Raw genomic sequence first — 13,641 nt, 5'->3', positions numbered from 1 at the left:
GTTGTCCTGCTAAATTCCATTTGTCAGTCCATAGCCCATATGGTCAGCTTCTCTGTTTTTTTTCCCTGGTAATCTAAGGCTATCTTCCTTACTACTTACCACCTAATCAATTTTTGTATCATCTGGAAACTTACTGATCAACCCTCCCAATATTAAATTCCAAATCATTTTTATAAACCACCAGTTGCTTGTGTCCTAACACTGACCCTTATGGGACCTCATTGGATACAGATGTTCAGACAGAAGAACATCCTTTTCCCCTCAGCCATCACCCTCTGCTTTCTGACTCTACCAATAATGCATCCAATTTGTCAAGTGACCTCTTTGAAAAATTCAATCAAGTTGGTCAGACGTGACCTCCCCTTAACAAAGCCATGTTGGCTGTTTTTGATTAATCCCTGTTTCTCCATGTGCAGATTAATTCTGTCCCTTGGAATTGATTCCAGTTGTTTCCCCACCACTGGGATTAGACTGATCTATAGTTTAGTGGTTTATACCTTGCTTCCTTTCTTGAATAATTATACCACATTACCTCTACTCCAGTTCTCCGACACCTCTCCTATGCAGAGAGGAATTGAACAGTTTTGCTAGCACCCCCTTTGCCTCACTCATCAACCTGGGATACATTTCATCTGGCCCTGGAGTCTTAACTACTTTTAAGGTTGCCAGACAACTCTGCCTCCTCTGTCTGTGCTAATTTCTTTAATTGTCCCGAATTCTAAATCCAAATTGTCCCCCTCTAGTGAACACTGACACAATGTATTCATTTAGAGCCATATGGTAATCATGGGAAATTTTAATCTTGTAGATTTCCATTTTTGCCAGAATAATGTAGAGGAAGAATACTTGGAATGCATTCAAGGCAGTTTTCTAGACTAAGGAACTGGCTAAGGAACATGGCTTTCCAAGATACAGCTTAACCTTCTGTATTTCCAGATCATCTGTTATGGTTTTGGATTTGCAACAAATGCTTTTTTTATTTACTTAATTCTGTATGTTTCAATGAGAGAATCTCTCATTTTTCTAAACTCCAGTGAGTAGAGTGTTAACCTGTTTAGCCTTTGCTCAAAAGAGAATCCCTCCGTATGAGGGATCATTCTCATGAACCTTCTTTGAATTGTTTCCAACAAAGTATTTCACAGTACTCCAGTTGTGGTCTCACCTGCAGTTTGTACTGTTGAAGTAAGACTCAGCACTCTTATACTCCTACCGCCTTGAAATAAGGGCTACAAGTCTATTAGCCTTCCTGATTATCTTCTGCACCTGTATGCTAGCTTAGTGTGCTTTGTGCATAAGTACTTTCTGGTACCTTTGTGTTTCAGCTCTTTGCAGTTTTTCTTCCTTCAAATGATGATCTGTTTTCTTGTTCTCCTTTCCAAAACAAACAACTTCACTGTTTCCCAATATACACCATTTGCCAACATTTTGCCCACTTAACATATCAATATCTCTCTGTATACTGTTTGTGACCTCTTCATAACTTGCCTTTCCACCCTTATTAAAGAAACCTGGATGGATCATCTTGCTTGAGTCTAATGTAGAGGAAGCAGACATTTGTATCAGAATCTGGGCAACATAAGTGGAGTTGTCACATTTGAAATGATGAGATGAGAGAGTGAATTCCACTTGACTCAGCCATAAAATGTCCATATGAGATATCTTGAGAATCCTAAGAAGCTAGTATTCAGTTACACAATTCCGTATTGGTAATTAGGTATCAACTGGATGAGAATAAAAGGTTAGTTTTGGTTCCGTTCGACATAGGATTTGAATATTTGGACCAAAATAATAACAATATAGTTGACTTTCCATTTTCAAGTACTTAATGGCTTTCTAGGCTTTATAGGCAAGACTTAACCAGTGGTGAGGAAACACGCCATTTGTGTCTGTAAGTTAACTATTAGTAAATGTTTGGATTAGTAATTGACCTTTCATTTGCTGCTTGCTCCCTCATCAAAGGAAGCTACTTGACTGCTTACTGATGCTTCCCCACCAAATACACTAATAATACCTGTTAAACAAAATGGGCATTTGAGCCTGAAACACATTGTCTGGCAAATTTGCTTCTGGGAATTTTTTGTGAACACTTCCTATTAATTGATGCCTTGTTTGTTTTAACATACATTGTTAAATTGTTTATTGCATACTTTAATGTGAGCCATAGGTGTTTTTGCTTTCAGGGGTTTTATTTGTTTTTTTATTGTAGGAATGATAGTGATGGAGAGGCTGATAACTCAGAGAAGAAGAAATTACAGAGTCAACTCCAAGGTAACTGGCAAAATGATTTTTATATTTAAAAACCTATTTGGTTGTAACTTGCTATTTTCAGTATAATAGAAATAAGCAGGTGTCCGACAAGACTTCCAATTATCCAAAAGTTTCTTAGTAACAATCAAGGTAAGTTTCTTAGATCTATCCCAAGAACTCAGCTTTTATTAAATTCCCATGTACGCATGTATGTCAGGGCTTCCTTTGGGAACCTGATGTATGTATTCCTTCATATATCTGGTGTCTTGACAATCTGCACACCAACAATTAAAGCCATGTTGCTTTTATTTAATCTTATTGCTCTTCACACTGTTTCAAGTCCAATCTCCTTGAGGGCGCATACAGTACTCTTTTGTTGATTTGGGGCCATATAATTCAGTTCACATTAGGGATACTTGCAAACTTTCTGATTTTGGTCTGAGTCATTAAGGTGGGGCAGATTTGCCTTCATTTGAAATCGTATCATGTGCCTAAAGGCTTACACAGCTTGATTTGAGCCACACAGCATGTGTTTAACTGGCACAATACAAACTTAAGTCACAGTATTAGACAACAATATCAAACCCATTTGGGAGAGGCTGAAATCTTTAATGTAAAAATAAATTAATGAAGAAACTATTTAAAAAGACAATTTTCTAGTTAAGTTTAATCACGATACATAACTTTGAGAGTTGTCCTTCAACACTGACAGAAATTTCAGTTGGGGGTTAAAAAGGGACATATCAGAAGAATTTTCAGAAAGCATTTTGAGATTTGTGATACCAAAGTGCAATGTGCCCTCCCTATCAAAGAGTAAATAAGTCATTTGAAAATTATAGTGTTGTGCATAACATAATGCAGCAACAAAGAAATTTCAATGAAATATATCTTTGTTTTGAATCCGACATATACTATAGATGTTTAGAATTTGCATGGCACCTGAAATATTGGGTGGTAATTCTAAACTTCAGAAAAGGACAGATCACAATTGATTTCATTCTTTGCTTCTCCTGTCTTAAACTTCACACATGTTTTTCCCCACTCAAAAAACTAATGCTTTAGATGAAACAGGAATTATTTTCTCAACAGACATATGAACAGGGCTTGTTTTTATTCCTTATTTTGTTATAAAAGGGTTGAAAATTGAAAGAAAAATTGAGTTTTATTTGTCAACTGTTCTGATTTTATCAATTCCTTATCCATTTAAGATTATCAATATTTATCACAGCATCCTGCAAATTCTTGATAAAGGTACTTCCTCTTGAAAATAATTAACCAATGCTGAATAAATCTCAAGCAGTTTTAGCTCTTAACTGAAATTTAGGCTTCCTTCCATTGAAATCTTCACCTGTGCCTTATCCACTTGTCTTTTACTTTACTCACTAGATTACCTGCAATATTCACTGTCCCAACTCAACCTATTCAAAACACTTGTCACCCCTATCCTTCATCAAGACTCAATTTCCCATCATCCCTTCCTTGGCTTAAATTGCTCAGAACCTCAAAGCGTTAAATTTGAAATTTATGTCTCAACCTTTAATTCCCTTCAGGCCTTTTGCATCCCAATTTCTGTGACCTCCTGTAAACTTATACTGTACATCACTTCCTCTTCATTGCACCTCCATCCATTCATTCTGTCCTCTTAAATTCCCTCTATCCTTTGCCCTACCATTGGTCATCACGTAAATCTCATTATTGGTTTCTTTCTTGAGCTTCTCTTCCCTTTTTTTTTTGACATCTCTTAAAATCCACTGCTAAGCCAAGCCACTTTTAACCTCTAATTTCTCATTCAGTGGAACAATTCTGCAAAGCCTGACTACATTCAAGAAACTATATAAGTCTTTTTGAATGATTTAACTTATTCAATGTGCACAACAATTCCATGTACGCTTCCTTATAGAGTGAGGGTCCAAATACTCAAAATTCAGAGCTATTGATGGTATTGAAATCAAATCTAAATGTCAACATCCAAAGTGAAACAGGTGAAGGAATAAAGTAATTATTTGAACTTTAAGATTACTACAATGGAGCTGCTGAAATTATGCTTCTTGTATCTTTATAAATACCTTTTTATTGTTTAGGTGCCATTGTTATGGAGAAGCCAAATGTGGGTTGGACTGACATTGCAGGTCTCGAAGGTGCCAAAGAAGCTCTTAAAGAGGCTGTGATTTTGCCCATCAAGTTTCCTCATCTCTTTACAGGTTTGTTTAGTATTTATTTAAGTCTCACACTAAAATTCTTGCAAAATTTGCTATATAACTCTTAAAGGAGAAAGGAGGACTGCAGATGCTGGCGATCAGAGCTGAAAAATGTGTTGCTGGAAAAGCGCAGCAGGTCAGGCAGCATCCAAGGAGCAGGAGAATCGACGTTTCGGGCATAAGCCCTTCTTCAGGAAACCGAGACTGACAGACTCTGTAAGGACGTACTCCTCCAATCACAGTGTGTATCTTTCATGCTCCCTCAATCTCAGATTCACGTAAGCAGTGTGAGAAATAATCCGGAGCAGTGTGAGAGAGGAGCAGTAGCACCTGTGTGTGTGCGAGTGGCGGGGGGAGGGGGCAAGTTTGCCATCAGTTGGACTGGCTGGTGCTGTTAGTTGTGGGGAGGAGGGTGAAATGAGGTTACAAACGTGGAGGCTGCGGGGGGGATCAGCGAGAAAGAGGCTGCAAAGAGGGACTAGACAGAAATTTTAAAAGGTAAGGAAGAAGGAGGTTGTGAAGTGAAGATGAAATAGGCTGCAAAGAGCGGGTGACAGGAGAAGGCTGCAAGTATGGGAAGAGAAGGGGGTTGCAAAATAGGGAGATAGTGGAACAGGCTTGAAGGATCAGCGGAAAAAAGGAAGAGATGTCATCAAGGGTTGGGGAAAGCAGGGTCACATAAAGACCATGCTTTCATTCTTCGTAAAAGGCAATTTGGAATATTGTTCTTTTTCATTTGACTATAATTTCACCCAGTCAAATGACATGAATTTAGAGTTCCGGTTCTTTGACTTGTAGCTGATGTAGCTTTCATATAATTTTATTAGGTTTTTTTTTAAGCAGGGTTTGGAATTGAACTGTTAAGATATTTATCTCTCCAGGCAAAAGAACTCCATGGAGAGGAATCCTTCTGTTTGGTCCTCCTGGAACTGGCAAGTCCTACCTGGCAAAAGCTGTAGCAAAAGAAGCAAACAACTCGACATTTTTCTCAATCTCCTCCTCTGACCTGGTTTCAAAATGGCTTGGAGAAAGTGAAAAGTGAGTTTGTATTGTGCTGATTTTATGGAACTTTAATATTATCTTGCACAATTGCTTATTTGTAGGAAACAAATGTTTCCTGCTTATTCTTTTTCAGAGTTATTTCTGAAAAATGTTGCACTTGATGGTTTCTATGCAATTTCAATCCAGATCAAATGTTAACCAATACAAAGTACAATTAATGTAGCAAGATTGTCAATGCGATTGTTCTCTGAGGCCACTTGGGTTTATGTGAATCTGTACAAAGTAGCTGCCTTGATGCTATTTCAAACAGCAGTCTGAATGAAGCTAATATGAAGGCAGTGAATGGCATAAATGAAATGGAGTCCACTAGTGTTTCCCAAAATGCTATGCTCTGCATGGGTTAAGTCTTAATAATGTGCAAGTAACAAATCTACGCATGTGAATATATGGACAAACAGTGGAACAGTGGTTTCTGGGTTCAAGTCCCAACTGCTCTAAATCTATGCAATAACAACCCTGAGCAGGTTGCTTAGTAAATATCTAGAATGCAATTGGACCAAAGTCTTTAGCAACTCTCTTAAAAAGTAACCATTGGCCATAATCTGCAATTACGTTGGGGACTTTGAGAACAAAAGAATGAGGAAAGGTAACTGGTAAATCGTAACCTAAAAGTGCAATGATAGATCTTTGAAAAAAATGAAGTAAGATTTGTGAATGTGAATTGATTTCCAAGTCTTTTTAGATGTAAAGTCTATCTCAAACGTTTGGTGGCTATATGACGGGAATGTTATTCCTTTAAATCCATGCACTCAATCACTTCTGTATTTCTACTTTTGCTTTACTCAGGTTGGTAAAGAATTTATTTCAGCTTGCCCGAGAGCACAAGCCTTCAATTATCTTCATTGATGAGGTTGATTCTCTTTGTGGCTCACGGAGTGAAAATGAAAGTGAAGCTGCAAGGCGTATTAAAACTGAATTCTTGGTCCAAATGCAGGGTAAGCTTCCTTGTGATGGCTAATCAAATAAGTAGTCTTATTTATGATCTGTGTGTAAAGTTTTATTAAAACTAAATTATGGAATCATACAAGTTCATTCAGGCCTCCAGACCCATTACTTTACTATAGTTGGTTAGTTCTTTAATTGGGCGCATTATCCAACCAAGTAGCCTCCACAAGGAAGTTTCTGAAATTCTGATTCCTTGCTTAAAAGAAAATGAACTTGAGTTTCCAGAATTTCAGCGAAATATTGCATCCTTTGTCCTTTGATTGTGTCCCATGACATGATGTTTCTGTGATCCTTTTTTATTAGTTAATATACTTCAAAATTGTTACAATATGAACTACCTAAATATTTGGAAGAGTTATTGACCAACACAGCATATGCTGAGGGTCTGTTCCTCCCAGCTACTGTAGCAGGGGGAGATAACAAAATCCTCTAAGTTTATTTGAGACTCAATTATGTCTTGGGAAGTTCCAAATGTAGAATTGAAGCCTGCATCTGCATCATTCAAAAACTTGAGAATTTTCATTTGTATGAACTCTGACCTGCAGTAATTAGGAAAGATAATGGAATATTATTTGTCAGGAGAATAATTGAAAACAAAAATAAGCACATTGTGTTTGGATTACACATGCCATTGATGAGATGATATCTGAAGTACCGTGTCTACTTGTAAATTAATTGAAACTCTTCAGAGAAGTGTTATTAGACTGATACCGAGAATAGATGGATGCCTTCTGAAAGAAGGCTAGCTAGGTTAGTATTGTATTCACGGTTTAGAGTAAAAGGTGAGTTGATTAAAACGTAATCCTGAGAGGTCTGGACAGAATGCGTGTGGAAAGGATGTTCGTCCTTTTGAAAAGGTCTCGAAATGGATCATTGTTTTAAAATAAGAGGTTGACCATTCAAAAGAGATGAGGGTTTATTTTTCTCGTAAAAGGTCTTGAGAACTCTCTGCTTCTATCACCTTAATTGAGTCCTCGTATATTTTTATGGCAAAGCTAGTAAGGTTCTTGATGTGTAAGCGGGTGAAAGATTATCAGGAACATGTGGAATAATTGGATCAACCATAATCCTGTTCAAGGCTGCAGCAGGCTTGAGTAGTTTACTCCAAATTCATATGTTCGTATTCAGATATAAACTGATTTCTACTTTTATGACCATTTAGTTTAAAGTTTGGATTTGGACTAGTGGCATGGTCTGTGTCAGAGGGATTTATTTATTACCTCATAGGTATTTCTGTAGCCACTGTGATTTCTTTAAAATTAAAAGGTCTGAGAGAGATTGCTTGAAAGCTAATGGGAATTTATCTTCACTGGGATAATTTTTGCCAGCAAACAGAAGTAAACAGTTTTGCATGAGGAGATCAGTTTGAGTTTCTGAAAATAGTTTTCCTTTTGAGTAGGAGAACCAACTGTAAATGGCCGGGATCAGGGTGAAACGTTGTTGCAGTTTTCAGATGTTTTAGCTAAACCTGGATGTGCAAGAATAAATGCTTCTGAGAAACGGTAATAGTTTAGAACTGTTAAGAAATTACTTACCCCAGACTAACGAGTGTGGTTTTAAAGATCTATAACAGTTGTTTGACAGGGTTGTTTGAGGCTGAGAAAATCTAAGTTCAGTTGTATGAAGGCTTAAGAAAGAAGTGAGAAGATTCTTGTGACCAGCAAAGTCAAACCCTGTGTTTAATTGAAAGAGGATTTTTTTCTCTGGTGTTATATAAAGGAGTGTTGTTGGAATTAATGGGATTTCATTTTGCCATGTATCCCAAAATCTTTGAATGTATGTTATAAGTAAGTAGTTGAGCTTATTCTATTGTTTTCATATCTTTTGCATTATGAACTTCATTTTCATTGTTAAAATCAAACCAGACCATATGCTTGTGATTCAGTCAAAGACCACCTCAGTAAATGAAGAATGAAGAAGGGCTTATGCCCGAAACATCGATTCTCCTGTTCCTTGGATGCTGCCTGACCTACTGCGCTTTTCCAGCAACACATTTTCAGCTATGACCTATTAAGCCAGATTTCAGTCTGGGATTTGGCTTGTCCAGTAAAACCATCAGCTGGGATCCTAAAAGAATGTAATAGGAACATTCAATCAAATTAAATACTTCAGAGACCAAGCAAAATTAGTATCATTGGATGAAATTTATTTGATCGTTGTAATTGCCAGACCACCAAACATTGATCTTTTAAACCAACATTCCTCTCCCAAGAAAACCTTGAAACTTGTGTATCAGATGTAAGGAAAATACTTCATTAAACTTGACTACTGCAGCATTTCAGTTTCCCAGAATCATATCTCCATTCATCAGTTTTCCTGACATGCCACTATTTCAAAATGAACGGAGAGCCTGAATTGAACGTCTGTTGTGATTTCTACCAGTAACAACTGAAAGTGTTTTGGTCGAAAAATATTTTGCTGCTTCATGTATTGATGAAAATTTGCTGCCTTATGAACCACAAGCTTTTTTCAATGAATAATCTGACTCCATTGCTGAGTGGTGAACCTGAATATTAGCTGAGGTATGTTAACTATACACTATGGGAATAACAGCCTCAATTTATTTAATCTAAATTTCGTGTTTTGGATTTTTCAACTTGACACATTTCTGATTAACTTCCTATTATGTCCTGTTATTTATATAATACACATGCAATAAAACTACTGACAACTTTTGGCAGGTGTTGGAGTGGATAATGAAGGAATCTTGGTACTTGGAGCAACAAATATCCCATGGGTTCTAGATTCTGCTATAAGGAGGAGGTAAAATGCCACTTTTTCTAAAGCTAATGCTCTGTGAATTAAATAGCATGTCACAAGATTACCCACACTGGTAAACAAATTATGACTCCCTAAGATCATGCATGCATGATGCTGCTTCTTTATGGTTGACAAACCTGCTGTCAAGGCAACTGAGAGCAATTTGTTATGAAACATTGCACTCCTAAGAATTACAGACCAATTTTTCACTGAGTCATTATCTCCCATAAAGCATTTTATGTACACATTTCATGCTTCTATTGAATAATGTAATTGTATAAAAAGCTGTGAATCTTGGATATGAAAAGCTATGTACAACCTCCTGAGATATTCCTACTGTTTCAGAGAGAAGGAACTAATCTAAATGTGAAATCCTAAATGCATACATCTTGCTTAATACTTGTATTTATTTGCAAATGATCGATGCTGCCCCTGCCCATGATAGGAAATTGTTCTCGTTTGTTTAATCATGGTTTTCTATTGTTATTGCAATTTATTTTCAAGTATAAATTGCAAGATTAGGGGATAAAAAGTAAGTACCATAAAGATCTATTTAACCACGACAGGTACTTTCTGTGAAGGTCTTAAATTATCTTGGAGATACTGGTGGTGTCTTAATTTGTTTGGCACTTCATTTGGCACTAGATAATACCAGAGAATCCTAAATTGTTTAGCATTGTTTATTAATTAATTTATTGCCAATCCCTAATTTCTTTTGAGAAAGTGGTGCTGAGCTGCCTTCTTGTATATCTGCAACCATGTGATGTAGGTACACCAACAATACTGTTAGGGAGGGAGTTGCATGATGGTGAAATAGTGAAATAGTTCCCAGTTAGGATAATATGTGGCTTGGGGGGTAATATGTTGTCACTGCCAGGGTCCTGGTATGTGGGAGATGTGACTGGTTTGGTAGATACTGATTTGGTAGCCTTGGTGAGTTGTTGTGCATCTTCTGGATTCTACACACCGCTGCCACTGTGCTTCAGTGTTAAGGGGAGTGAATGCTGATGGTGTTCGATGGGGTACCAATCCAGTGATGAGCTGCGTTCATCTAGGCAAGTGGATTCTATCACATTTCTGATTTGTGCTTTGTAGATGATAGACAGACATTACGGAAACCAGAGGTGACTGTGACTTACTTACTGACCCCTTGTAGCTGGTCCAGTTCAGTTTCTGGTCAGTGGTAACGCCCAGAATGTTGATAACTGGGTATTCAGCAAATGTCAAGAGGTTTTGGTTAAATTCACTTTTGTTGGGGATGATCATTGTCTGGCATATGTATGGCTCAAATATTGCTTGCCTCTTGTTAGCCCAAGCCTGAATATTATTCAGTTCTTCCTGCATTTGGACATGGATTGCTTCATTATCTGAGGACTAGTGAATGGCATTGAACATTGTGTGAACATCCCCATTTCTGACCTTATAATGGAAGGAAGGTCATTGAAGCAGCTGAAGATGGTTGGACCGAGGGTATAATGCTGAAGAACTCCTGCAGAGATGTTTTGTGGTTGAGGTGGTGGCTGTTGAAGGTTATTAATTTTCCTTTCTACTAGGTATGACTTAGATGGCAGAGACCTGTGACCCTGAGTAACATTGCCTCCAGTTTGCCAGGGTTGCTTCATGTCATACTCATTCAAATACTGCCTTGATGTCAAGGACTGTCATCTTCACTTCCTGGTTTGATTACAGTCTTTTGACCATGTTTGGACTGAGGCCATAATGAGGTTAGGGGTTGTGGGCCTAGCAGAGCCCAAACTGAGCTTCAGTGAGCAAATGATTAAAGTGCTCCTTGATAGTACTGCAAATATATCTTCCATTGTGTTGAAGACTGAGAATAGACTGGTGGGATGGTAGCTGGCCAGAAAAGTTTGATCCTTTTTTGTGGGCAGTTTCCAACATTGGTAGAAGCCAGTGTTGTAACCGTACTGGAGTAGCCTGGCTAGCGATGCAAATAATTATAGTGCACATATCTTTAGTACTGTTGCTTGCATATTGTCAGGGCCTATTGTCATTGCAGGATCCAGTTCCTTTAGGTGTTCTTTGATATCATGCAATGAATCAAAGTGCTGAGACTATTATCCATGCTGCTGGAATGCCCAGCACAAGGCTAAGATGAATCATCAATTCTACTCCTATTTGAAGATGTTTGCAAATACTTCAGCTTTTGTCTTCTACACTAATATCCTGAGGACCTGCAGAATAAAGGACAGGGCTACTTTTGGAACCTTCCAGTGAATTGTTTAATTGTCTTCCATCATTCACAACTGAATATGGCAGGATTGCAAAGTTTTGATTTGATCTGCTTGTTGTCACTACTTGACCGATAAGGAATCCTGTAGGAGCACATTACTGCAGATGCTGGGATCTGTGCTGAAAACAACAAATGCTGGAGAGCACAGCAGGTCAGACAGCATCCATGGAGAGAGAGCACGCTAATGTTTCAAGTCTAGATGACTCTTCATCAGTAATTCTGTGTTACACCTTCACCAAGTTGACAGCTCATTTATTGGTCTGACTGGTTATAATCCTGACATTCCTTCCTGCACAATTCATTCAACCAATGTTGATCCCTTGGCTTAGTAATAATGTCTAGGGATATACCAATCTGTGAGGTTACAGCTTGTTGTTGAATAGGACAACTAAAAAAGCAATAATGGAGAAGACTAAATAGAAGAGTAAGCTAGCTTGCAACAGAAAAGATTGCAAGAGTTTTATAGAAGATAAAAGAGAGGCAAAAGTGGATTTTGGACTGCTGGCAAATGATGCTGGAGAAGTAGTAATGGGAAACAAAGAAATGTCAGGAACCGAATAGGTATTTTGCATCAGTCTTCACTGTGGAAGACACCAGCAGCATATTGAACTTAAGAGTCAGGCAGCAGAGGAGATGAGTATGGTGACCATCACAAAGAAGAAGGTGCTTGGGAAGTTGAATGGTCTGAAGGGGGATAAATTGCCTGGATTGGATGGAAACCCCCCCAGGGTTCTGAAGGAGCTAGCTGAGGAGATTGTAGAGGCATTGGTGGTAATCTTTCAGGAATCATTGGAATCGGGGAGGGTCCCTGAGGATGGGGAAATGACTCATGTAACACCCCTGTTTAAAAAGGGAGGAAGACAGAAGACGGGAAATTATAAGCTGGTTAGCCTGACCTCAGTTGCTAAGATTTGAGAGTCTATTATTAAGGATGAGATTGCAGAGTACTTGAAAGTGCATAGTAAAATAGGGCTGAATCAGCAGGGCTTTATGAACTTTATAGAATTCTTTGAGGATGTAACAAACAAGTTAGAAAAAGGAGAGCCAACGGATATGAACTACTTGGATTTCCAGAAAGTGTTGCATAGGAGGTTGCTAAATAAGATTATGGCCCATGGTATTAGGGGCAAGATACTGACATGTATAGAGGATTGGTTGTCTGGCAGAAGGCAGAGAATCAGGATAAAAGAGGTCCTTTTCAGGATGACAGCCAGTGACTGGTGGAGTTCCACAACTATTCATGTTATACATTAACAATCTGAATAAAGGAATTGAGGGTGTTGTACCAAATTTGTAGATGCTAAAGATAGATGGCAAGACAGGCAGTGTTAAGGAAGGGGGAAGGCTGCAGAAGGACTTGAAAAGGCAAAGAGAGTGGGAAAGAAGTAGAAAAATAAAATGTGACACAGTGAGGTTATGCATTTTAGGATGAATAGAGCATAGACTACTTTCTAAACAGGGAAAGACTTCAGAAATATGAAACACAAAGGAACTTGGGAGTCCTACTTCAGAATTATCTTCAGATTAACATGCAGGTTCCGCTGGCAATTAGGAAGGCAAATGCAATGTTAGCATTCCTTTAGAGAGACCTGGAATACAAGCTGTATTAGACTCTGGTCAGACTACATTTGGAATATTGAGAGCGGTTTTGGGGCCTGATGGAAGGATGAGATGGTCTAGGAGGGGATCCAGAGGAGGTTTATGGGAACGGTTATGGAATTGAAGGATGATGGTAAGGGGTCGAGGTGGAATCTCATGGAAGCTTGCAGAATATTGAGAGACGTGGATAGGCTGTACGTGGTGAAGGTGTTTTCACTTGTAGGAGAGACTGGACCCAAGGGCACATCCTCAGTGTGAATGATGACCCTTTAGACTTAAATGTGGAGTGATTTCTTAAGTCAGATAGTGGTGAATCTTTGGAACTCAATGCTGTGCAGACCAAGTCATTGAGTGTATTTAAGACAGCTTCTTGATAAGTAAGGGAATCAAAGATTATGGGGAGAAAGCAGGAGAATGTGGGGTTGCGAAACCTCTCAGCCATGACTGAATGACAGAGCAGACTGGACGGTCCAAATGGCCTAATTCTGTTTCTATATTTTATGGTCTTAATAAAATTCTGCTGCTGATGGTCCACAGTACCACATGGATCCTGAGTCTGGAGTTACTATATCTGTTTGA

General features: G+C 38.3%; 1 protein-coding gene across 1 annotated transcript in view; it reads left to right on the top strand.

Moving 5' to 3' along the window:
• LOC122549719 (vacuolar protein sorting-associated protein 4B-like) overlaps positions 1–13,641 on the top strand; it is a 48,316-nt gene that overhangs the window by 14,793 nt on the left and 19,882 nt on the right. The window contains exons 4-8 of the mRNA XM_043689616.2: positions 2,207–2,268; positions 4,329–4,448; positions 5,327–5,483; positions 6,294–6,442; positions 9,134–9,215. Coding sequence (XP_043545551.1) covers positions 2,207–2,268; positions 4,329–4,448; positions 5,327–5,483; positions 6,294–6,442; positions 9,134–9,215 — 570 coding nt within the window. The remainder of the gene's footprint in view (positions 1–2,206; positions 2,269–4,328; positions 4,449–5,326; positions 5,484–6,293; positions 6,443–9,133; positions 9,216–13,641) is intronic.

Source organism: Chiloscyllium plagiosum, unplaced genomic scaffold (genome assembly GCF_037043375.1).
Source record: "Chiloscyllium plagiosum isolate Xiang-an unplaced genomic scaffold, Cpla_swu_hap1 HiC_scaffold_5, whole genome shotgun sequence".
NCBI classification, from domain to species: Eukaryota; Metazoa; Chordata; class Chondrichthyes; order Orectolobiformes; family Hemiscylliidae; genus Chiloscyllium; species Chiloscyllium plagiosum.
This window is presented reverse-complemented; position numbering and strand designations above follow the sequence as displayed.